Source organism: Anolis sagrei, chromosome 6 (genome assembly GCF_037176765.1).
Source record: "Anolis sagrei isolate rAnoSag1 chromosome 6, rAnoSag1.mat, whole genome shotgun sequence".
In the NCBI taxonomy this organism is placed as follows: Eukaryota; Metazoa; Chordata; class Lepidosauria; order Squamata; family Dactyloidae; genus Anolis; species Anolis sagrei.
This window is the reverse complement of record NC_090026.1, coordinates 8268100-8292922: the sequence shown is the minus strand read 5'-3', so window position 1 is coordinate 8292922 and position 24823 is coordinate 8268100. Positions and strand designations below refer to the sequence as shown.

The 24823-nt window shown below is 43.3% G+C and overlaps 1 protein-coding gene across 1 annotated transcript; it reads left to right on the top strand.

Annotated features, from left to right (window-relative positions):
- The first annotated feature begins 274 nt into the window (after nucleotides 1-274).
- Nucleotides 275-24823, top strand: PCK2 (phosphoenolpyruvate carboxykinase 2, mitochondrial). Its single transcript, XM_060779993.2, has 10 exons — nucleotides 275-380; nucleotides 12519-12764; nucleotides 13014-13198; nucleotides 14258-14461; nucleotides 15475-15662; nucleotides 18022-18184; nucleotides 18733-18951; nucleotides 19609-19746; nucleotides 19902-19997; nucleotides 21839-24823. Exons 1-10 carry the CDS (start codon nucleotides 352-354, stop codon nucleotides 22291-22293), a joined length of 1923 nt encoding a protein of 640 aa, XP_060635976.2. The 5' UTR covers nucleotides 275-351; the 3' UTR covers nucleotides 22294-24823.

Below are 24823 nucleotides of genomic sequence, written 5' to 3'. Positions count from 1 at the left end.
GCCCATGCCTGATATATAGGGAGTGTGCAAGACTGAATGTCCTTCCCCGCCTTTCTCTGTCTTGCTCAGCGACTGACTGACTACCTGCCTAGACAGGCAGGGCAGTGCACTCTATACGCGCTCAGAGACCCTCTCGCTGAGGCTCCCTCTCCTCGCAGGCAAGACCAAGACGCGGTTACATCAGGCAGAGGCGGGCGGAAGGGGGGCCTGTCCCCGGGCAGCCTATGGGGCCGAGGGGGCCGGGCCCAGCCCCACCCCCAGAGCCTAGGAAGCCCCGCCCGCCCCCGCCTTCAAAACCGGACACTCGGACGCCCCCGAGGAGGAGAAGCAGCCGCCGAAGGAGCAGGAGCCATGCCGGCGCCTTACACCAGGATCTTGGGGTGAGCAGAGCAAAGAGGGGGCGCCCCACACCCCTGAGACCCCCTCCCCTCAGGGCCTGACCCTCGCCTTGCCCTCCCGCCTTTGTATCGACCTTCTTGCTTGGCCTTTCTCAAAAACTGTACCCTCCTTTTTCTCCCTGCTGCATTCCCCTCTTCTCTCTGCACCCTTGGGTGCCATTGTGCCTTCCTCCTTTCTGGGCTTGCATCTGGGGATAGGGAGAGAAAGAAAGGGAGAGAAAGGACTCGTAGAATCATAGAATCAAAGAGTTGGAAGAGACCTCATGGGCCATCCACTCCAACCCCATTCTGCCAAGAAGCAGGAATATTGCATTCAAATCACCCCTGACTCTCCTCAACTGGCCTGGGCAAAAAATCAGGGTAGACAAATATTGTATTAGTATTGCTTTCCTGCCTTCCTTCCTTCCTTCTGTGCATGCAGTGATTGAGAAAGACTCCCCACCAACTGTCCTGAGAAAAAGTAACACCTATTATTATTGTTGTTATTGTTATTATTATTTTCCACTCCCTTTCATTCATATATATATTATTATTATTATTTGATACACAACAAGATTAGTACACAGCAAACAAGATTACTCTGGAATGTGTCCAGAGGAGGGCGACTAAAATGATCAAGGGTCTGGAGAACAAGCCCTATGAGGAGCGGCTTAAAGAGCTGGGCATGTTTAGCCTGAAGAAGAGAAGGCTGAGAGGAAATATGATAGCCGTGTATAAATATGTGAGAGGAAGCCACAGGGAGGAGGGAGCAAGCTTGTTTTCTGCACTGCACCCAGTGTGCCAATCACCATTGGGACCACTTTGACTATCTTGTGCCAGTGTCTTTGCAGTTCGATCTTTAAATCCTCCTATTGTGTATCTTTTCCAGTTGCTTCTTGTCATTTATGCTATTATTATTATTATACACAACAAGATTAGTACATAACAAACAAGATCTGGAGAACAAGCCCTATGAGGAGCGACTTAAGGAGCTGGGCATGTTTAGCCTGCAGAAGAGAAGGCTGAGAGGAGACATGATAGCCGTGTATAAATATGTGAGAGGAAGCCACAGGGAGGAGGGAGCAAGTTTGTTTTCTGCTTCCCTGGAGACTAGGACGCAATGGAACAATGGCTTCAAACTACAAGAGAGGAGATTCCATCTGAACACGAGGAAGAACTTCCTGACTGTGAGAGCCGTTCAGCAGTGGAACTCTCTGCCCCGGAGTGTGGTGGAGGCTCCTTCTTTGGAAGCTTTTAAACAGAGGCTGGATGGCCAGATGGCATTCAGGGGTGATTTGAATGCAATATTCCTGCTTCTTGGCAGGGGGATGGACTGGATGGCCCATGAGGTCTCTTCCAACTCTTTGATTCTATGATTCTATTCTATGCTGGCTTTTGTATTTGATCACACCTTGGACACTTCGCCAGTAATTTTGTCAGCCCCGATTGTTTTTAAGTGCAGGCCAAGGTATTGAGCCACTGCATCCAGTGTGCCAATCGCCATTGGGACCACTTTGACTATCTTGTGCCAGTGTCTTTGCAGTTCAATCTTTAAATCCTCCTATTGTGTATCTTTTCTAGTTGCTTCTTGTCATTTATGCTGTCACCTATTATTATTTTTATGGTGCACAACAAGATTAGTACATAACAAACAAGATCACTCTGCTGGCTGTTGTATTCGATCACACTCGGACACTTCCCAAGTGTCTAGGACTGTGATATATCAGCAGATAATGTGTGCAGATCCAAGTAGGGTGGCCTTTTGCAGCTAACAGACGGGAATTTTGTTCGCGGTGATAGTTTTTAAGTGCAGGCCAAGGTCTTTAGACACTGCATCCAGTGTGCCGATCACAAGGACCACTTTGACTGACTTGTGCCAGAGTCTTTGCAGTTTGATCTTTAAATCCTCATATCATGTAAGCTTTTCAAGTTGCTTCTCGCCAATTCTGCTGTCACCTATTATTATTATTATTATTATTATTATTATTATTATTATTATTATTATATACACAACAAGTCTAGTACATAGCAAACAAGATCACTCTGCTGGCTTTTGTATTGGATCACACATTGGACACTTCCCAAGTGTCTAGGACTGCGTGATGCATCATCGAATAATGTGTGCAGATCTGAGTAGGGTGGCCTTTTGCAGCTGACAGTTGCTAATTTTGTCAACTGTGATTGTTTTTAAGTGCAGGCCAAGGTCTTGAGGCACTGCACCCAGTGTGCCGATCACTGCTGAAACCACCTTGACTGTCTTGTGCCAGTGTCTTTGCAGTTCAATCTTTAAATCCTCCTTTTGTGTCAGCTTTTCCAGTTGCTTCTTATCAATTCTGCTGTCACCTATTACAGTAGAGTCTCGCTTATCCAACCTTTGCTCATCCAACATTTAGCATTATCCAACGCAGTCTGCCTCCTGTCCGGATCCACACCTGTTTCAGTACATTGCAATGTTTTGGTGCTAAATTCATAAATACAGTAATTACTACATAACGTTGCTGTGTACTGAACTGCTTTTTTCTGTTGATTTGTTGAAAAATATTATATTTTGGTGCTTAATTTGTAAAATCATAATGTAATTTGATGCATAATAGGTTTTTTCCTTAGCCTCTACTTATTATTCAACATTTTTGCTTATCCAACGTTCCGGATAAACGAGACTCTACAGTATTAGTAGTAGTAGTAGTAGTAGTAGTATTTCCTTCTTTTGTATGCATTCATCTGTAAATAAAGAATAATTCGGAGGGGGGGGGGGGAGATTCCCTACAACTGTCCTGGGGGCAAAAAAACAGGGTGTAAATATCAATATCATCATCACCAACAACCTTATTATGTGCCTTCCACATATTTCTGACTTCTGGTGATGCTAAGGCCATGCTATCAAGAGTTTTCTGGGCAAGAGTTGTTCAGAAGGGCTCTGTTCCTTGGAGACTGAAAGAGGGTGGCAGTGGGTGCCACAGCCAAGCAAGGATTTGAACCCTGGACTCCAGAACCATAGTGCAACACTCAATCCACTACAAGTGGCATGGGCCCTTGGGCTGTTAGGAATGGTGGGAGTTGAAGTCCAAAACACCTGGAGGACCCAAGTTTGCCTATGCCTGCACTACACCCACACTGAGTTTTTTTAATCAACAAATCCACTAGTTGAGACATTGCAAAATGACAAGAGAAACTTTTCCCAAAGCTTTCCTTGCAGCTCTAGCACGTTGGCTATGTGAGCAATGCACGGCTGGGCAGGGAGGACAAGCTGAACACCGTCCATAAAATTGTGATTTAAAATGGAAAGTGTAACTCTAATTGAATCATTATGGTAGCATTGATTCTTCAATATAAATGCATTTAATTAATTTTCAGATAAGCAGTTTAACTACTAATAACTGCTACTGGGTACATATATTTTGTAGAGACAACCTGCATATATTTAACATTGTATGGCTTTGGCAGGACTCCTTGTTTTGACTCTAAAATACTCTGCACATTGATGACACAATGATGATGATATTGATGGTAGGTGGATGGAGGACTTTTCTGTCTTCCTGTCTCAGTTCTTTGATCTGTCCTTTCTTTCCCCTTCTCTCTCTGGGAGTTCTAGTCCAGCGTTTCTCAACCTGGGGGTTTCGAGGGAGGTCACCAAAGACCATCAGAAAACACAGTATTTTCTGTTGGTCATGGGTGTTCTGTGTGGGAAGTTTGGCCCAATTCTTTCATTGGTGGGGTTCAGAATGCTCTTTGATTGTAGGTGAACTATACATCCCAGAAACAACAATTCCCAAATGTCAAGTTCTATTTTCCCCCAAACTCCACCAGCATTCACATTTGGGCATATTGTGTATTCTTGCCAAGTTTGGTCCAGATCTATCATTGTTTGAGTCCACAGTGCTCCCTGGACGTAGGTGAACTACAACTCCAAAACTCAAGGTCAATGCCCACCAAATCCTTCCAGTATTTTCTGTTGGTCATGGGAGTTATGTGTGCCAAGTTTGGCTCATTTCCATTGTTAGTGGAGTTCAGAATGCTCTTTGACTTTAGGTGAACTATACATCCCAGCAACTACAACTCCCTAATGACAAAATCAATCCCACCTCAACCTGACCAGTATTCAAATTAGGGTGTATCGGGTATTTGTGCCAAATTTGGTCTAGTGAATGAAAATAGTACATCCTGCATATCAAATATTTACATTGTGATTCATAACAGTAGCAAAATTACAATTATGAAGTAGCAAGGAAAATAATGTTATGGTTGGGGGTCAGCACAACATGAGAAACTGTATTAAGGAGTCATGGCATTAGGAAGGCGGAGAACCACTGTTCTAGCCCATCCAAATAACTGTTCCAAGCTCACCTGGAAAGGGAAAGAGATGTAATGCCAAATGTATTCTAGTAACCTGAGCAGACCATAGTTTTTAGTAAAATATGGAATTGTTAGCATGAAAATGCCATGAAGGAATAGCGCAAGGTGGAGCACATGCAGTTTAAAAACTCTTGCAAAGGTTTGAATGGAGGAGATTTGGGTTACTTCCCCTCCCTTGCTGTTGTGGGGCTCATTGTACCTTATCTGCAAAATGGGCATAAAGGTCTGATTCTTTTTTGCTCTGGAGGCTAGCCACTGATTTGGGACTTCTTACCCCTATGTTTCTGTATCTCTCCTGACAATTATTTCATTGTCTTCTCTTGATACATCCTTTCTTTTTAATCTGCTGCAGGCTTGGTAAGTATCTTGTCCATTGTGCAACTCCGTGTCCTTCATGCATCTTGGCCCTAACTCTTTGCCATTTAACCTTCCTTGCTTGCTTGGTTTCTTTCTTTACTGTTTCCTTCCCTCTTTCTTCCTTTCCTTTACTTCCCTTTCTTTTCCTTTCCTTCCATCTTGCTTCCTTCTTTTCTCCTTTTTTCCTCCTTCTATCCTTCCCTTCTTGTCCCTTCCTTCCTTCAATCCTTCCTTCCTCCATCTACATCTCAGCCAAGTTGCAGACCCTTCTGTTAAGGATCCACTTTTCACCCCCCCCCCCCTTCTTTTTCTTTCGTTCCTTCCCTCCTTCATTCCTTCCTTCCTCCACATCTCAGCCAAGTTGCAGAGCCTTCTGTTTAGGATCCAATTTTCATCCTCCCTTCTTTTCCCTTCCTTCCTTCCTTCCTTCCTTCCTTCCTTCCTTCCTTCCTTCCTTCCTTCCTTCCTTCCTTCCTCCCCATCTCATCCAAGTTGCAGAGGTTCCACTGTTGAAGGTCACCTTTTCCAAAAAAAAGAGGGTCTCAGTCCTTTTTAGTTGTGTGAACATGCTCCAGTTTGGTAAGCATGAATACTAGACCTTTGCTTAGATTGTGCAAAAAGCTTAGCTCTGGGACAGCAGAGAGGTCTTAAAGACTTAAGAGCAGCACCTTTGTTTGTTTGAGTTCTCCCAGCCCTGAGCTTCTTCCTCCTGTTCTCCGTTCTCCACGTCACCCATCCTCTTCTCCCCAGGGACTAGCCCCCCTCCTTTGTGTGGCAACCTTTCACCCACAAGAGGAAACGCCAGTCCTGAACCGGTTCACGTCCGCTTTGTTTTTTCTACTCCTTTATTTCCTCTGCAATCATTCTGGGCCTGATAAATGGGTTGATGGCTAATCCAGGGCTTAAGGAGGAAACAAGGAGTGTATCTAGACTTTAAAATTCATGCAGTTTGACACCACTTTAACTCCCTGGTATCATCGGGTTTCTAGTTTGGTGAGCCACCAGCATTCTTTAGGAGAGAAGGCGGGAAACCTTGTAAAACTACAACTCCTTTGGGTGGGCAAACTTTCTAGCTAGGGGGCTGCATGCTGGCACTCATTGCTAGGAGGACTGGGAGAAAGGAAGAAAGGGAAGGGGAAGGAGGGGAAAAAGAGGGAAGAAAGACAAAAGGGAAGGAAGGAAGGATGAAAGTGTGGAAAGAAAGAAGGAAGGAAAAAAGGAAAGGACGGAGGGAGGAAGAGAAGGATGGAAAGAAGGGAAGGATAAATGAAAGAGAGAAGGAAAGACAAAAGGGAAGGAAGGAAGGAGAAAGGTGGTGAGAAGGAGGAAAGAGGGAAGGAAAGAGAAGAAAGGAAAGACAGAATGGAGGGAATGATGAAAGGGTGGAAGGGGATGGAAGGGAGGGAGGGAAGGGGATGGAAGGGAGGGAGGGAAGGGGGAAGTAAAGAAAGAAGAAAGAAAGGATGAAAGGGTGGAAGAGAAGGATGGATGGAAGGAAGGACAAAAGGGTGGAAGGGAATGGAGAGAGGAAGAAAAAGGAAGGTAGAGAGGGAGGAGGAAGAGAGAAGGAAGGAAAGACAAAAAGGAAGGAATGAGAAAGAGGGATGGAAGGATGAAAGGGTGGAAGGGAAGGCAGGAGAGAGGGAGAAAGAGAGAAGGAAGGGTAGGAGGAAGGGTGGGGGGGAGAAAGGAAAGCAAGGGAAGAAGGAAGGACAAAAGGGTGGAAGGAAGGACAGAAGGAAAGAAGAAAGAGAGAGGGAAGAAAAGAGAGAAGGAAGGAAGGATAATATGGTGAGAGGGAGGGGGGCCTGAGAAAAGAGCTCAAGGGGCTGCATCTGGCCCTCAGGCCTGGGTTTGCCCATACCTGATCTATACTGTCTATACTGTAAATGCAGTTTGACACCACTTGAATTGCCATGGCTCAATGAGATAGGTCCTAAGAGTTGTAGTCTTACAAAGTCTTGAGTCTTCCCTGCCAAAAAGTGCTGGTGCCTCACTAAACTACAACACTAAGGATCCCATAGCAGTTAAGGTGGTGTGTTAAACTATTAATTCCACTCCAGGTCTGCCTTGCAAAGTTATTGTGTGTCTGGGTGCGCCAAAGATTGCAAAGCATATATGCACGTTATGGAAAGTCCATTAAGTGACTAATTACAATTGATTTTAACAGTAAATGCCAGGAAGGCACGTCAAACAGAGAATCTTGGGTTCTAATTCTGTCTTTGCCACAGAATCCATTTACACCTTTGAGCTTTGGGTCTCTCTCTTTTTTCAACCTCAGTTTCCCTCCCTGTAAAATGTTAATTGTAATATCTGATATCACAGGATGTTCTGAGAATACATTGCATGGCAAAGAAGAGGCTGTGATCCCACACACATTTCTTTGTGCTTTGAGCCCTTTGCATTTGCTGGGGTTAGGAGCAGAACACTCCTGCAAAAGTGAAAACCAGCAAATAAAAAAATTGCCTTTATCTGAGACAACACCTCTCTAGAAACCTCTAGGTCAGCATTTCTCAACCTGGGGGTTGGGACCCTTGGGAAGGTTGTGAGGGCGTGTCAGAGGGATCACTAAAGACAATCAGAAAACATGGTATTTTCTGTTGTTCATGTAGATTCTATGTGGGAAGTTTGGCCCAATTCTATCATTGGTGGCGTTCAGAATGCTCTTTGATTGTAGGTGAACTATACATCCCAGCAACTACAACTCCCAAATGTCAAGGTCTATTTTCCCCAAACTCCAGCAGTTTTCACATTTGGGCATATTGAGAATCTGTGCCAAGTTTGAGTCCACAGTGCTCTCTGGATGTAGGTGAACTACAACTCCAGAACTCAAGGTCAAGGCCCACCAAACCCTTCCAGTATTTCCTAGTCATGGGAGTTCTGAGTTCCAAGTTTGGTTCAGTTCCATGATTGGACTATAAATCCCAGCAACTACAACTCCCAAATGACAAAATCATTCTTCCCCCCCCCCCCAACCCACCAGTATTCAAATTTCGGTGTATCGAGTATTTGTGTCAAATTTGGTCCAGTGAATGAAAATACATCCTGCATATCAGATATTTATATTATGATTAATAACAGTAGCAAAATTACAGTTATGGAGAAGCAACACAAATAATTTTATGGCTGGGGGTCATCACAACATAGAAACTGTATTAAGGGGTCGTGGCATTAGGAAGGCTGGAAAACACTGCTCTGTGATTAATTTCAAATAGAAAGTTGATCACAGTGTCACACTGGAGAGCCCTAAAGTTTCATAGAGGGCATGCCCATTTTACAGATGAGAAACTGAGGCTTCAGGTAAAGTAAATCACTCAAGGATGCACAGTTGAGTCTGTGGCGAAGGCAGAAAGGCTGGGATAGATTTGATCTCTCCCCTCCCATAGCATAGATCCAAACTTGAGAGCCAACAAGAGCTCTGCAGTTTGTAAGCTTGCTTGGGAAACAGGTCCCATCTCCCCTCTTTCACAACCAGGGTTTGGAGCCCGGTGCCTTGCTTATCTTTAATTTTTTAATTAAGTAATCTGCCCCGAAGCAGTGTGGTGGAGATGCTAACTGGATGCTAGGGGGAAGGGAATGGCTGCGCATGGGAACAACATGTTCCCATCTCTCAAACCCACAGCCGTGCCCCCCGCCCCATAGGAAGCCTTGTCTCGGGCAAAAGTCCACGCCATGCGGCCTGTCCCCTTGCCCTTTGCTCTGCCACTTGGAGCCCAGCCAATGCCAGGTGAACCCTCCCCTAGCCCCAGACCTTTCGTACAAGGGTCAGGAGCTGTGTGCTTTGCCAAAGCGCAAACAACCCAGCTGAGAGTGCGCAGATTCACGATTATGTGAGGTTTGGGGGAGGGATAGGATGGGGCACTGGGGGCCAAAGGGCAATGCAGCACCAAGCTTTGGGACTTGATCTTCAAACCTTGGAAGTTTGAGTTCACAGTTGGGAACTTGGGAAGGTTTTTGCACAGTCAAAGCCCTCCCAACAGATGCCCACCCAGCCTCCTCTTTAAAACCTCCAAAGGAGTTTCGACTCTGATACAGCATATTCCACTAACAGCTCTTAGTACCATCAGGAAGTTCTTCCTAATGTTTAGGTGGAATCTCTTTTCCTCCAATTTGAATCAGTGACAGCTCAAGGAATGATTTGGAGAACTACAACACCAATAATCTTCCACCTAACCTGCCAATGGGGTGCTAGGAACAATCCTTCAGAATTATGCAGCTGAAGTTTTTAGCATCACTGGTGTGTTTACCGGCCTGTATGACCATGTTTCAGAAGCATTCTCTCCTGATGTTTCACCTGCATCTATGGCAGGCATCCTCAGAGGTTGTGAAGTCTGTTGGAAACTAGGAAACTAGGGTTTTAAAAAACAAGAAGGTGCATCATATCAAGGTGCATCTACACTGTAGAATGAATGCAGTTTGACACCACTTTAAGTGCCTTCCAATTACATTCGTTGGTTTCAGAATGTCCTTTCTCGCCCCTGTTCTCTCAAAAAGTCGGCACGCTTAGTTAATCCCCGTTCTGGATGACAAGTTGCCCTTGGGAAATGGTTGCAAAACAGCGAGACAGATATAAAGATATATTCATAGGCAGATCTGTGCAAAGGAAACATAAGCATGACTTCATTTAAATGAGCTGTGCAGACTTTAAAAAAATTGGGTTCATCTACACTGTAGAATGAATGCTGTTTGACATCATGTCAATTGCCATGGCTCAATACTATCTATGTATGTAATCTTGGATTATATGTAATCGGTTTGGTGAGGCACCAGACCTCTTTGGCAGAAAAAGCTAAAGATCTTGTGAAACTGCAACTTTCATGATTCCATAGCACTGAACCATAGCAGTAAAAGTGGTCTCAAACTACATTCATTTTACTGTATATATATCTATATACTCATAGGGGTTCTCAGAGGCCATCTAGTCCATCTTTCACCAATATAGAAATCTGCAGCAAAATAACTATCTGACTTCTGTTTTCAAAGCATAAGCTGAGAGAAATCTACATTCTAAAGCAACTCATTCCACTATCAAGAACCAAAAAACTTCTTGGAAGATTTTTCTAATGTTAATTTAATTTTCTTTGCACCATGTGCTCTTTTTTTGTAAAAAAAAAAAATCAGCATGCTGCCAGAGAAACACATGACTTTTCTCTCTATCCTATGGATGAACAATGCTCCATTCATGGGCCCCTAAGTGCATGTACACTCATGCTGTTGAGGAAATGTTCAGAAAGGTCTTGCTCAACTCAGTACTTTGGGATGAGTTGGACTACAACTCCCATCAGCCTGCAGAATAGGTGGCTTTGGGCGGTGGGAGCTGTACTCCAGCACCTCTGGAAGGTACTGGGGTAATTTCACATATATTTATAGTACTGATTGTGCTTTAATACCCAGGGACGGCTGAAGCAATAGGCAAGATACGCATTTGTGTATAGCACGAATCCCCAAGGGGTGCTCTTGAGATGCCCCCATATATGAACGTAATGTTGTAAGTAAACTTCTGGTTTGTAAGGTAACTCTTTTATTCACCTCTACCTTCTACCTTTCATTTTTCAGTTATTGGTCTGGAGGAAGGGCGCAAAAATACTGTTTGCTTACACTTGAAAATTACCTAGGGCTGGCCCTGTTAATACCACAGCAACCAGCGCAATGGCTTAAAGCCTTGCGCTGGCAGGACTGGTTGACCGACAGATTGGCGGTTTAAATCCGAGGAGAGCACAGATGAGCTCCCTCTGTCAGCTCCAGCCCCCCATGCAGGGACATGAGAGAAGCCTCTCACAGGATGGTAAAACATCAATCATCCAGGGATCCCCTGGGCAACGTCCATGATTCCATAGCACTGGGAATCCTGGGATTTATAGTCTTGGGAATCCTGGGATTTGTAGTCCAGTAAAATGCTGTGAATTTGAAATACTCCTGCAAATCCCAAGCTTCCATAGCATGCAACCATTCCAATTAAAGTCGACTCATACCACTATAATGATGTCATGAGAAAGTTCCCAGGATTGGTCAAGGCTGACATAGAATCCCCTATTTTCTTATGCATTTGTAGAAAGTTGTTAAACTCAAAAACACAGTTGCTTTCACATTAAGAGGCTTCTTATTTATAATGTAGGCACATATTTTTGAGTACAGTCGAATCTGTATCTCTATCCATGGATTCTGCATCCACAGATTTTAACCATCCATGGCTTAAAAATATTCCCCCTCTTAAAACTGCAAAAAGCAAACCTTGGTTTTTCCATTTCATATAAAGGACACTATTTTACTATGCTGTTGCACGTAATGGGATTTGTGAATCCACGGATTTCTCATATTTTGGACACATTTTGGGTGGTCTTTTCTGGCAAGGTCAGGCACACATTTGGCCAAAGTTAATCTCTGGGGATAGAGCTCAGTGGAATGGAGAAAAAAACTCTTTTGAATGACAGGTGCCAGAATCTAGTGGTACCTGGCCATATTGTTCCCGGAACTCTGGGAATGGTTGTTGAAAAATGCTAGACAGGTATATCAATGTTGCATGAGTTTCCGGCTGCACCCAACCAACCATCTCATTTTGCATGCCCGCTGTTTTCTTGTATAGAAAGAGGATATTATTATTATTATTATTATTATTATTATTATTATTATTATTATATACCTTGCTTTATCTCCCCGAAGGAGACTCAAAGCAGCTTAATATAAAAGCATTAGCAAGAAGAACTATCTCAAATCTTCCTTCCAGCTGTTCAGTGCATTTGAAAGAGGTTTAGGAGTCTTAGTAGACCATAGGCTGAACAAGAGTTAAAAGCTAAATAAATCAATGCGATTCTGGGTTGCATCAATAGGAGCGTAGTGTCTAACTTGAGGGGAGCAATAGTCCCACTCTATTCTGCTTTGGTCAGACCTTGTCTGGGCATCACAATTTAAGAAGGAGATGGACAGCTTGAAAAGTAACCAGAGAAGAGCAACCAAAATGGTCAAAGGTCTGGAAGCCAAGCCCTATGAGCAGCAGTTTAAGGAGCTGTGTATGTTTACCTTGAAGAAGAGAAGGTTGAAAGGGACTTGATAATCATGTATAAATATTTGAAAGGATGTCACATTGAGAAGGGAGCAAGCTTGTTTTCTACTCTAGAGACTAGGACATGGAGCAATGAATTTAAACTGCAGGAAAAGAGATTCCACCTAAGAACTTCCTGATGGTGTTGTTCGATAGTGGAATATGGTGCCTGGCAGTCTGGTGAAGTCTTCTTTTGTGGAGGTTCTTAATCAGAGGCTGAATGACCATCTGTCAGGAGGGCTTATTTTGTGTTTTCCTGCCTGGCAGATGGGAGTTGGACTGGATGGTCCTTAGGAACTCTATAATTCTAGATGACTTCAAGGCTTCCTTCCAACTGTAGCTATATATTGTTCTTGTTCTGAAACGCACCTTCTTTCTCTGTTATCCCATAGTCTTGGAGCATCTTCGCTCAGATGCTGGTCTGCGGTCCCAATCCGTCGGGCCCATGCTCCGCGGGTGCTCCATGGAGACCTTAGCAAACTTTCGGGACGAGTCCAAGAGTTTGTGGAGCATGGGGCGAGACTTTGCCAGCCGGACAGCATCCACATCTGCGATGGGACGGAGAAGGAGAACATCAAGATCTTGAACCTGCTGGAGTCGGAAGGGGTCATCAAGCCACTGACTAAATACGAGAACTGGTAAGAACCCTTTCTTACTTGAAAGAAGTGCAAGAAAACATACTATACCAGAACAGAACAAATGCAATTTGACACCAGTTTAATAGCTATACCTCAATGCTATGGATAGTTTGGTGAGGCAGAGAAGGCTAAAGGCCTTGTAAAAGTACAACTCCCAGGATTCCATAGTATTGAGCCATGGTAGTTAAGGTGCATTAGTTCTGCAATGTAGATGCATCCCATTTTCATTTACTCTCCATCTTTCTGCAGCTGGCTAGCCAAAACAGACCCTAAAGATGTGGCCCGGGTGGAAAGCCGAACGGTCATTGTAACGGAGAACCAAAGGGACACAGTGCCCATCCCTGCCCAAGGGGTCAAAGGGCAATTGGGCAACTGGATGAACCCTAAAATGTTTCAGGAGGCTGTGGATGATCGCTTCCCAGGTTGCATGAAAGGTAAAGAAAAATTGCTGTGGAACTCTGATAATGTAATATGGATTTTCCCCATATGGGGAAATTGTGCAAAATATCGTTGGACTGCGACTCCCATCAGCCAGACTGGGAACTGGTGATTTGCCTTGATCAAAGGAAAATCATCTCCAGGCTAAGACCCAATTTGTGATGATATAAGAAAAGATTAACAAGAGAAGAGATTGCAGTGTTCCCTCACTTATTGCGGGTGTTACGTTCCAGGACCACCCACGAAAAGTGAAAATCCACGAAGTAGGGTCGTTATATATCACAATCCGAGGGTGAGGCAGAGCAAGGAGGGATTTAACGGCACATCCCTTTTTCTTGCTATCTATAAGGACAGGGGCTATAAGGCCATGATTTACATACTGCTTTGTATCTCCTCTCTCTCTTTTATGATTGGCTGCCTCTCTCCCGAGGGGGAGCATGAAACCCCCTTCCACACTCCATTATTGCCAGGAGGCAAAAACCTGCGAAAAAGCCAGTCCGCGAAAAGCAAACAGCAAAATAGTGAGGGAACACTGGAATCCTTGGGTTTTTTTTCTTTCCTTCTCTGACTCTCTTGAGTTATATTCCATCCGCTTAATTCAAATTCCTGTCTATCGGTCTCTTCCCAGCTAGGAATCCCTCTTCAGCATCCATCCCTGAATAGTTTGATACATTCCAATTCTTCCACATTCTTCCTTTTTTTCCTCTTTCATTTCTGTATCTTTACCCGATTTTCTCAGTGGTGTTCCCCCATTTATAGAACTGTCTTCCGTTAGACTTCTTACTCCCTCTTGTCTTTCTTCTGACAGCTAAAATATATTTATTTATAGGACCTTTTGGAGAATAGCCCCATATTTTAAATTTCTTTCCCTGGCGTCTTTGGTTCATATTGATTTAATGCAATTTAATTTTAAAATTATAAATGACTATTTCAGAGTGGGGTAGGCAACATCCCTGAGGTTGCCTCTTCAGGTCTCTGAAGAAAGACAGGTTATAAATCAAATAAATATACTAAATGGTCACTTCTATTCCACATTCTGTCTTGTCCTTCTTTAGGGCGCACCATGTATGTGATCCCGTACAGCATGGGTCCGATCGGCTCCCCTCTCTCCAAGATTGGCATCCAGTTGACAGACTCTGCCTATGTGGTTGCCAGCATGCGCATCATGACCCGAATGGGAGCTGCCGCTCTCCGCACTTTGGGAGATGGGGAATTTGTCAAGTGCCTCCATTCTGTTGGGCGACCCTTGCCCCTAACTGGTAAGTGAGCCTTTTGTTGAGATTAGTATAATGGGAAGGGATCCTCTTCACAGACAAGTCTCTTTGGTAGATATCCATTCATGTGTTTCATCCCTTTTCTGCCAAGGGTGCATCTACACTGTAGAGTTAATACAGTTTGACATCACTTCAAGTTCCATAGTTCAATGTTGTTGGATCATGGGAGATCTCAGAACTGTGGTGGTGCAACGTGTTAAACCCTTGTGCTGGCTGAATTGTTGACCTGAAGGTCAATGGTTCAAATCTGTGAGACTGAGCTCCCGTACGTCAGCCCCAGCTTCCCATGCAGGATGGTAACACATCCGGGCATCCCCTGGGCAACGCTTTTGCAGACAGCCAATTCTCTCACACCAGAAGTGACTTCCAGTTTCTCAAGTTGCTTCTGACACAATTTTTAAAATGGGAGATCTTGTAGTTTTGGCCTTCTCTGCCCAGAGGTTCTGATGCCTCACCAAATTACAACTCTCAAGATTCCATAACACTGAGCCATGGCAGTTAAAGTGGTATCAAACTGTATTTCTTTCAAGATCACAACTGTTTTTAATGTATTACTGGATGTGGAAATTGAAAACCTTAATAAAAATGTTCCACATACAGTTCTTCCATAGATTTGATGTTTTTCTCAATTCAGTACCTTGAAGTTCTGGTTTGGTTTCTTTTAGTGCTCTTGCACAGATTTTGTGTTTTGCATCAGTGCTTTGAAAGTCTGTTAGAAGACTTTAACCCCTTTCTGACTGTTTACTCTATAATCCCCAAAGAAATCTCTGTTGCATATTGCAAAACAAAAAGGTCAAAGCTGGTTGTGAAAATTCTGTACATGATGAAGCAATCCTGAGCTCATTTTTGGAACTGAAATACCAAATTCCTATAAAACCAGAATTTGAATCTTTGCTCAGCTATGGAAGCCCACTGAGTGACCTTATGTTTGTCATAAATCGGACTGAAAGCACAACTCCTGACTCCTGATTTTTCTCCTTTTCTGTCCCTTCCTGCAGAAGAGTTGGTGAACAACTGGCCCTGTAACCCAGAGAAGACTTTAATTGCACATGTCCCTGAACGGCGAGAGATTGTCTCCTTTGGCAGCGGCTATGGGGGCAACTCCCTCCTTGGCAAAAAATGCTTTGCGCTGCGCATCGCCTCTTGCATTGCCAAAGACGAAGGTTGGCTGGCCGAACACATGCTGGTAAGGAGGGGTGAAAAGATACTTCAAAGGCAAAGGGTACATCTATGCCATAAAATTAATGTAGATTGATGACACTTTATTTGCCATGGAACCCTAAGAGTTGTAGTTTGGTGAGGCACTAGCTGTTTTTGGCAGAGAAGGCTAAAGACCTTGCAAAACTACATCTACCATGACTACATAGTATTGAGCAATGGCAGTTCAAGTGGTTTCGACCTGTATTAATTTTGCAGTGTAGATGTGTATAGATGTGCCTTCAGGTAAACTGTTGATTTATGGCAACCCCATAAAGTGTAGGGTTATCTTCGGCAAGGAACACTCAGAGGTGGTTTTGCCAATTCCTTGCTAAATATAGCCTGCCATACCTGGGATTCTTCAGCAGCTTGCCTGGGTTTGAGGGAAAGTTCTTTTTTGCACTGCCACTCCCAGAATCCCCAGCTACCAGAACTTCTGGGAGTTACAATCCAAATAATAATAATAAAACTTTATTTGTATTCCGTCCTATCTCCCCGAAGGGACTCAGGATGGATTCCAGTCACAAAAAAGCAAACATTCAATGCCTGAATATGACAACCAATATATACATAATAACAAAAATAATAACCCAACATATAAAACACATTATAACTTAATATCTAAATTAAATAAAAAACAGAATCTATTGCATAAATTATATAAACATAAGAACAGAATTTCAGACAGAAGTGGCAATTTCCCCACACCAACAGAATTCCATTGGATATATATATATATATATATATATATATATATATTGAATCTAGATTGATTAAAAAGGCACTTTTCCCCAAATTCTGGAAGTTCTAGTCTGCAGTAGTTGAGAAATTGGGACCAAGGTGTGTTACATACCCTCAAGTCACCCCATAAATTTCATAGGGTTTTCATAGTGAATCTAAGAGGTGGTTTTGCCAGTTCCTTCTTCCACAGCACCTGATGCAAAGGCTAACCAGGACTGACCCTGCTTAGCCTCCAAGATCAGGCTCCGGTGCTTTTAGGATATTTACATAGCCATATAGGAGAGGGTACAACCAGTTAACAAGCAACACCTCTTGAAACCCCTCTTCTGTATGGCCATTAAAGTCAAAGGAGACCTTTCCAGTTTTCACTCTGACAACTCTAGTTATCAGTCATTGGGTAAAATCGAGCTAAAGAAACTCAAGACGTCAAAAGTTTCATTTTTGGACCACTATTCTATGGAATCTCAGCCAGTACGATCAATGGGGGCTGTATTCTCAAAAATGATACTTTGCAAGCTCTAGTTCTGTGTCCTGCTGGAGCAAGCACAGACAAACTTTGGCTGTTAGGAATTGTGGGAGTTGAAGTCCAAAACACCTGGAGGACTGAAGCTTGCCTGTGCCTGTGCTGGAGTATGTTTGTGCAAAACAAAGTCTAGTTTCCATGAATCAAATAGTCTGGGACAGAACAGCTTTGGGCGGGTGAGCGTTTGGATCTCCGGCACAAGGCCAAAGGACAGTAGGTGTTGACATTGTCTTGCGGGGATATTTAACGAGCAAATATTAATTGGTTAATGAGTGACTGGAGCCTGCTGAAACCCCAAACATGCAAGGATGCGTCTGACGCACAACAAGCAGGAGAGCTAAGTGGAAGACGTGAGGGTTTCAGTTGGCACATAGAGGGCATTGGCCCATCTGAGGACAAAGGAGGTCAGGGGGAAACTTTGGGGAAGGTTGCCAGATCTCAGGGCCCAGTCCTGAGTCTTTACTTTTCATGGATCATTTCCAAACATCAGATGAAGCTTCAAATGCTCCCATTTTGGGGTGGGGGGGTACAGCTCCAGGCAAGAAGAGCTTGCTACCTTTTCAAGGATGAACTGATTTGTTGCTACAACTTACAGAGGTTCCCCAGGGGGGTCTTTATATTTGCTTCTCAATGCTTTAGGTTCCAGGACTCACCCTCTCGGTACTTTTTAATATTTAACATTTTATACTGCTTCTGGACTTAGTGAAGCCTATGATGGACCCGAAGGTCCCAAAAATGGCTCCTGACATATTGGAAGTTGTCAATGCTTTAAAAAAGTTTGGGATAAGAAATATTTCAGCCCCTACTCTCTCTCTCTCTCTTTGTGTCTCTCAATTTTGGAATATCAGTATATTTTCTTATATGTATATTAATTTCATTTATTTCATATACACATAGCGTGAAGACAATTGTATACAATATTTTAAATAAATGTATGCATGAAACAAACGTATCACTGTCTTGGCCACCCATGTTGTAATTTGGAATTTCAGATAAAGGTGCACCAAGTATATTTTCTTAGCATCCCAAATATGTGCTTATGGGTTTCCCGCACCACTCATACACTGCTCGTGCACTTTTCCAGATCCTGGGGCTCACGAATCCAGAGGGGAAGAAGAAATATGTGGCTGCAGCCTTCCCTAGCGCCTGCGGAAAAACCAACCTGGCCATGATGAACCCCACCCTGCCTGGCTGGAGGGTTGAGTGTGTGGGAGATGACATTGCTTGGATGAAGTTTGACAGCGAAGGTGGGTTATATGCTGGAAAGGAAAGATGTTTAGGGGTGGAATGAAGACACAGTTGGTACTCCATTGAGATAAGGAGCACAGGACCCACCCCTGTGAAAATGGAATTAAAAAAAAACACTGAGAGAATACTTGACTAGGTCCTCCAGTGTAACTCTAAGGTTAACTTCTGTGAGATGTTAACCACAGACGTTGACTCTAAGGTTAATATTTTCTGGATGTTGACCACAGAATTATGTTGGAAGTGTTTCCTTTAGGAATCCCTAGGTCCTCCAGCACAACTGTTTGGAAAGCCTCTGGTGCGGTTGACCATAGAGTCAATTCCAAAAGAGAACATATCAAATCAGTGAATAATCAGATCTGCAAAAGTTAAAGCTTCAAATGTGAAGCTCCAACTCTAATTACAAGAAAGATTAAGATAAGACTAGAGCTTGGAAAATGTGTTTTTTTTTAACCTGTACCTCACAGAACTCAGGTTGGCCAGGGGACTTTGGAAGTGATTGTCCAAAGGGGTAACTTCTCCAAGTTTTGTGTTTTTCATCCCTTCTTAGGTGTTCTCCGAGCTATCAACCCTGAGAATGGTTTCTTCGGGGTGGCACCAGGAACCTCCACCAAAACAAACCCCAACGCCATGCACACCATCCAGCGCAACACAATGTTCACCAATGTTGCCGAGACCAGCGAAGGGGGCGTCTACTGGGAAGGCATCGACCAGATGATCCCAGCAGGAGTGACCATCAGCACATGGCAAGGCAAGCCATGGAAGCCAGGTAAGAAGTGGAAACTGGTTGCAAAGGATTCTGGGTCACATTCTGAGCAGTCATTTGGGTGTACTATCATTTCAGTTTGTGTTAGATCCTTGGTTTGGCACCACACTCTCTGCAGCTTGTCCATGGCAACTGAATGTAGTTTTCCTATTTATATAGGAAGACAGCTTACTTTATAAATCTAGAATTAAGAGTACGCATCCAGGTAATAAAAATGCAAAGAAATAAAGCCTTAAGACAGAGGAAAACAGCAGCCCGACCTTAACAGTGACTAAACAGACACTCCTAAGATAAAACCCTAACTTAGCCACACTTAGTGGCATTTGATGGTACCCTAAAAGTCTGAACAAATCAAATGCCATGTCCCAGTAAGTGGAGATTACTAGTAAGGCAAGTATCATTGGATTTCCCTCCATTCCAGGGCTGGGATGCAATTACAAACCAGAAGGGAATAGATTTGAGCCAGAGTTCAGAATTTCACCCCAAAACTTTATTCCTCTGTGAAGAACAGTAGGAACAAAAGAGGGACTACCTCTCATCGTGCACAGAGTGCTGTTGTTTACCACTGAGTATCTACTGTGAACAGGCAGAGTTTGAACTCAGCAGTATTGTTGTCTAGGCTTCCAGATCCTATTTTCAACTTCAACTCTTCCTCCTCAGGTGATCCAACGGCTGCAGCTCACCCCAATTCTCGCTTCTGCGCCCCTGCCCGCCAGTGCCCAATCATGGATCCAGACTGGGAATCCCCCAAGGGTGTCCCTATTGATGCCATCATCTTTGGGGGCAGGAGACCCCAAGGTAATTCCACTGAGCTGAGAAATTGGGAGCTAGAATTCCTCAGCAAATAAATTTTGGCCCACTTTCTACTAATTTCCCTAGTACAACCCTTGCCATGGCCTTCCCTTCTGAGATTCCATGGAACTAACTTCTTTCAATCCTTTCCCCTGGCACAGGTGTCCCCTTGGTGTATGAGGCCTTCAATTGGCGCCATGGAGTCTTTGTGGGCACTGCCATGAGATCAGAGTCCACCGCAGCCGCTGAACACAAAGGTAAGGGACAGATGGGATTCTCAGAATTTGCTGGCTTTGTCTTCATTGGCTGTGTCTACACTGTAGGATTAATGCAGTTTGACACTTCTTTCCATGGCTCAGTGCTATGGAATGCTGGTAGTTGTAGTTTTGCAAGAGCTTTAGCCTTCTCTGCCAGAGTCCTGGCATCTCACAAAATTATGTATCCCATTATTCCATAGCATTTAGCCATGGCAATTAAAGTGGTGCCAAACCGGATTAATTCTAAAGTGTAGATGCATCCATAGATTCAGCAACATCATTCCCTTGCTTCTTAAAGTTGAATCCCTCTGAAGAATGACTAATAAACAACAGTGATGAGGCTGCAAATGTCTTTTTAGGCTTCAGTACTTTTGTTATTTTGAGCAGAAGCAGATTGGCCATCCAGATGTTTGGACCATGACTCCCATAACACTGGCCAACACACATTTTGATGCCTCAGATGTTAGACCTGTTTTTGAGTTCAGGCAGTCCCCAAGTTACAAACAAGATAGGTTTGTTCTTAAGTTGAATTTGTCTATAAGTCAGAACAGATACTTTTTAAAGTGTAACTCCAGCCATATATACACACACACACACACACACACATACACCCCCTCTGTCAGCTCTAGCTTTTGAGGTGCAAAACATATGCCGTATACCACTTGCCACCTGCTCGCCCATTGAAAACCATGATAACCATATTTAAAAAACTAGAGCTGATGAGGTCTGTCCAACACAATTTTCTGAAATTAGCACCCCCAATAATCCCCGGAACACGCTTAAAAACCAAGATACCAATAAAAATATTTTTGTTGTTCTGTGTAATCTCTTTCTCTTGAATAATACTGGGTTGTGGCTGCCTAAACAGACCTGTCAAAATCACATTTGAGTATTCTTTGCCCAAGAAAACTCTATGAAATTCATAGGGGTTGGAGTAAGTCAACAGGTAGCTTGAAGGCACATGCACAGACACAAACTACACTGAGTCTAGGGAGAGAACTTCTACTTACAAATTGTTCTTGTGTGAGTCTTCTTGTTTAAGGATACCTAATTGATGATAGTGGATGGGAAACATAATTTGCTTTCCCACTGCAAATACCTGCAAACAGGCAGGGTTTTTTTCATGTCAGGAGCAACTTTGTAGTGGATGATTTTTCTGCACTGCTGGCCAACACACTTGGTGTGTACGTACCTTTGTTGGTACATATGTGTCTTCTGAGTTCAAATATGGTTTGGAACAATTCACAGCCTCATCTGGATTTAGGAATTATAGTTTCCTCAGATACAAAACACCATGCTTTGCACCATGTGTGGGTGCAATGATTTTTTTCATGTCAGGAGGGACTTGAGAAACTGCAAGTCACTTCTGGTGTGAGAGAATTGGTCGTCTGTAAGGACGTTGCCTCGGGGATGCCCGGATGTTTTACCATCCTTGTGAGAGGCTTGTCTCATGTCTCCACATGGGGAGCTGGAGTAGACACAGGGAGCTCATCTGTGCTCTCCCCGGCCTCTGACCTGTCGGTCTTCAATCCTGCTGGCACAAGGGTTCGACCTGTTGTACCACTGGGGACTCCCAGCAGGATTAATAACAACCTGCTTCACAGTGTTCCAGGGTCCTTGTCTGGATAACAGGTGGATTCAGAGATTGGTAGAAAGGCAGCAGTTGGAAGATGAACGTGTGGTCCCTTCCACAAATGACAAGTACATGGCCGAAATCAGAAAGTGGACAAATCATGATGAAGTTTGACATAAGATTAAGTGAGCAAGCAAGGCAATGTGGTTTTCTAAAGTATAATAAGCATATTAACATTTATCTTCCTTCCTCCGTCTAATAATCTCAGGCAAAGTCATCATGCACGACCCCTTTGCCATGCGCCCTTTCTTTGGCTACAACTTTGGCCGCTACCTCGAGCACTGGTTGAGCATGGAGGAGCGGAAGGGGGCCCGCCTTCCCAAGATCTTCCATGTCAACTGGTTCCGCAAAGATGCTTCTGGGAACTTCTTGTGGCCTGGCTTTGGGGAGAACTCCCGGGTCCTCGACTGGATCTTCCGACGCGTCGACGGAGAAGAGAGCGCCAAGGAAACGCCGATTGGGTACATCCCGAAGGAAGGTGCCTTAGACATGTCGGGCCTAAGCAAGGTGGACTTTCAGGAGTTGTTCTCCCTGCCCAAAGAGTTCTGGGAACAAGAAGTGCGGGAAATCCGACAGTATCTAACAGAACAAGTCCCCGACGACTTGCCCAAGGAAGTCATGAAGGAACTGGAGGCCCTGGAGAGCCGGGTGAAGAAGATGTGAAGGGACCAAACAATAAAAAGAAAAAGAACCAAAGACCACATTCCCCTGTATCTCCTGCAGGGAGAAGCAGGAGGAACTGGGAGCTTGTTTACAGACTTATCATTCCCTAATTCCGACCAACTAAGCCATTCTGGCCATCAAGAGTCAACCATCTTGTCTCCATAGTCATGAGGCAATCATCTTGCCCCTAGGCAACCTGAATTGCCCCTATTTTCTTTGTGCCTCTGTTTTCTTAGTGCATCAGTTTTATGTCTTTTTTCTCTTATTGCTACCATTCCTTGATTTTAGGGAAACAAGGCAAAAACCATCTCCTTTCTTGTTTTCATCAGCTTGGTGTTGTTTCCACTTGGAGTCTGCTTTTCTCATCTGTGAATCACCCTTGTATCTTAGTAGCTTTCGTCTTTTCCTAGACTGCCTTTTCTTCCTTTTGCTTATGAGGAAGGTATGGTGCAAAGTTTTTGTCTGAAGGGATAACTCAGCACAGCCCAGTGAGGACCTTCCAATCCCAATACCAGTCAAAGTTAGTTCCAACAGCAATGGAAGCTTTCCATCAATTGGTCTTCAAACAAGGTGTGATTTCATTGGCAAAACTTTTCTGTTTGATACCTCTAATTTAACTGAATGGTTAAATGCGAATCTTTTAAGTTCTAGACCTGTTGCTAATTGTGGCAATAACTGTAATATGAGATGGGTCCTACTGTTTTTAGATATCCTCTTTTCCTAGTTCTTCTGAACCATAAAAATGTATAATGTTGCCTTATATTGAATCAGACCACTGGTCTGTCTTAATCTGAATGTCATTGGGCCATCGTGCCATACCAGTGATGATTTATGGAGTGCTTTATAGTGCCTATCAAAGATGGGGTATACTTCCACTACCCTGATGAATGCTATGGTTTATAAATTCTGTTAATGTGGAACATGTTGACAATTGTGATGGAAAACAAGACAGGTCTTCAGAAGTTCACAAGAACCTCATAAAAAAGCACATTATGTTGGATTTGATCATTAAATAATGTCATCTTATCCAACCAGAATCATGAACGACAGCTTGAAATCTTCCTAGTGATTTTCTTACTTTGAATGTCTTCACACACTGCCTAATATGATGGCGACTCAGCACAAGTTGATCATTAAGATGACTGAACACTATTTTCTAATATCTATACTGTTGTCCATCTTGCTAAGCAGATGCGAGAACATAATATTCCCTTTGAAGACCACATTTTAAGGTAGTTTGAGATAAATGAATAACTCTGTCAAACTCTTCATTTTATGTTGACAAAATTATAGTTCCCTCTTACTCTAAATTCATTTATCTCAATTCAGCAATGATGCTCTTTACTTACCTAATAGCATCTACAACTCTAATCTGCCCTATTTCACTTAACCTTTCTATTGCAATACTAAAAATCTATTTTCTTTCTCACAGCTTTTAGAGTGTGGCCTTGAGATTTTATAAGTTCCCCCGGACTGTTTTGTGGCCTTCATCCCTTACAAATTTGCCATGCCGTCCTTTTTTGGTTGTAGAAATGGGTACTTCCCCTAGATGTATAACATGGTCTCCGTATCCACAAGGGATCCGCTCTCAGACTTCATGTGGACATGTGAAACCATGGATAATTGCAACGCTTATTGAAAGAAGTACTTCCAACCCAATAATACCATAAAGTTGCACTAGAGGACCTAGAAAATGCCTAGAGAAGCCATATTTTGTTGTAAATGAATAAATGGAACAGTGCGCACCGATCCAGCAGATACTATTGTACTGTATATCCCTTGGAAGCATCCAGATGAGGCAATTAATTATCAATTTCTCAAAACCAGAAGCAGACTTCTGACCACTTCCTGATTTATTGTATTGTTTTGGGGCATTTAGCAGTTCGTAGAGGCCCTAGAATAGATAATTGCCACCTAGATTTACCATGGTTGCTCATCCCTAATACAGACTATCTATGAATGTTTCATGACATCACAGCAGAACAGCCAATAGTTAGAAAGGATTGCAAATACTAGCCAATTTTAGCATCTTACGTGTCTTAAGTAGCCGATAGGAAGTGTGAATTACATAGCATCCAGGTAATGAGTCTGTTACGGTTTGTCAGCATATATTGGCCATTCACTAGTTTTCAGGTATGATGTCCTTTTTAATGGTGCTCACTACTAGAAATTTAGTACTTACCCATCTTTATGTGGACCTCAACCAATAGGGTTATCTGCTGTTTTATGCCCATGCTTGAATTGAGTTTGCCTGCATTCCAAGTAATTATGAAGTACAAACAATTAATGGGCTTGGAGTTTCTTCCTCGCCATCTTTGCCAGAAATTCACGATAGCGGACAATATCCCAATGTATTCAATGTACTTTTATGGTTTCAACCAGCTGCTGGAAAAAAACAAAACAAAACATGAATTAGATATTTGACTGCAATTTAATTTGTGTGGTTTTTGTAAAAAAATAAATAAAATTAAACGCATACTATTTTATTAATAAGAAACATGAATGAGAATAAAAGTATCAAGAAAGTAAA

Coding starts and splice junctions, on each gene's coding strand:
- PCK2 (XM_060779993.2), top strand. CDS start 352: ATGCCGGCGCCTTACACCAGGATCTTGGG. Junction 18,952..19,608: donor AGGCAAGCCATGGAAGCCAG/GTAAGAAGTGGA, acceptor CTTCCTCCTCAG/GTGATCCAACGGCTGCAGCT. Junction 19,998..21,838: donor CGCAGCCGCTGAACACAAAG/GTAAGGGACAGA, acceptor TAATAATCTCAG/GCAAAGTCATCATGCACGAC.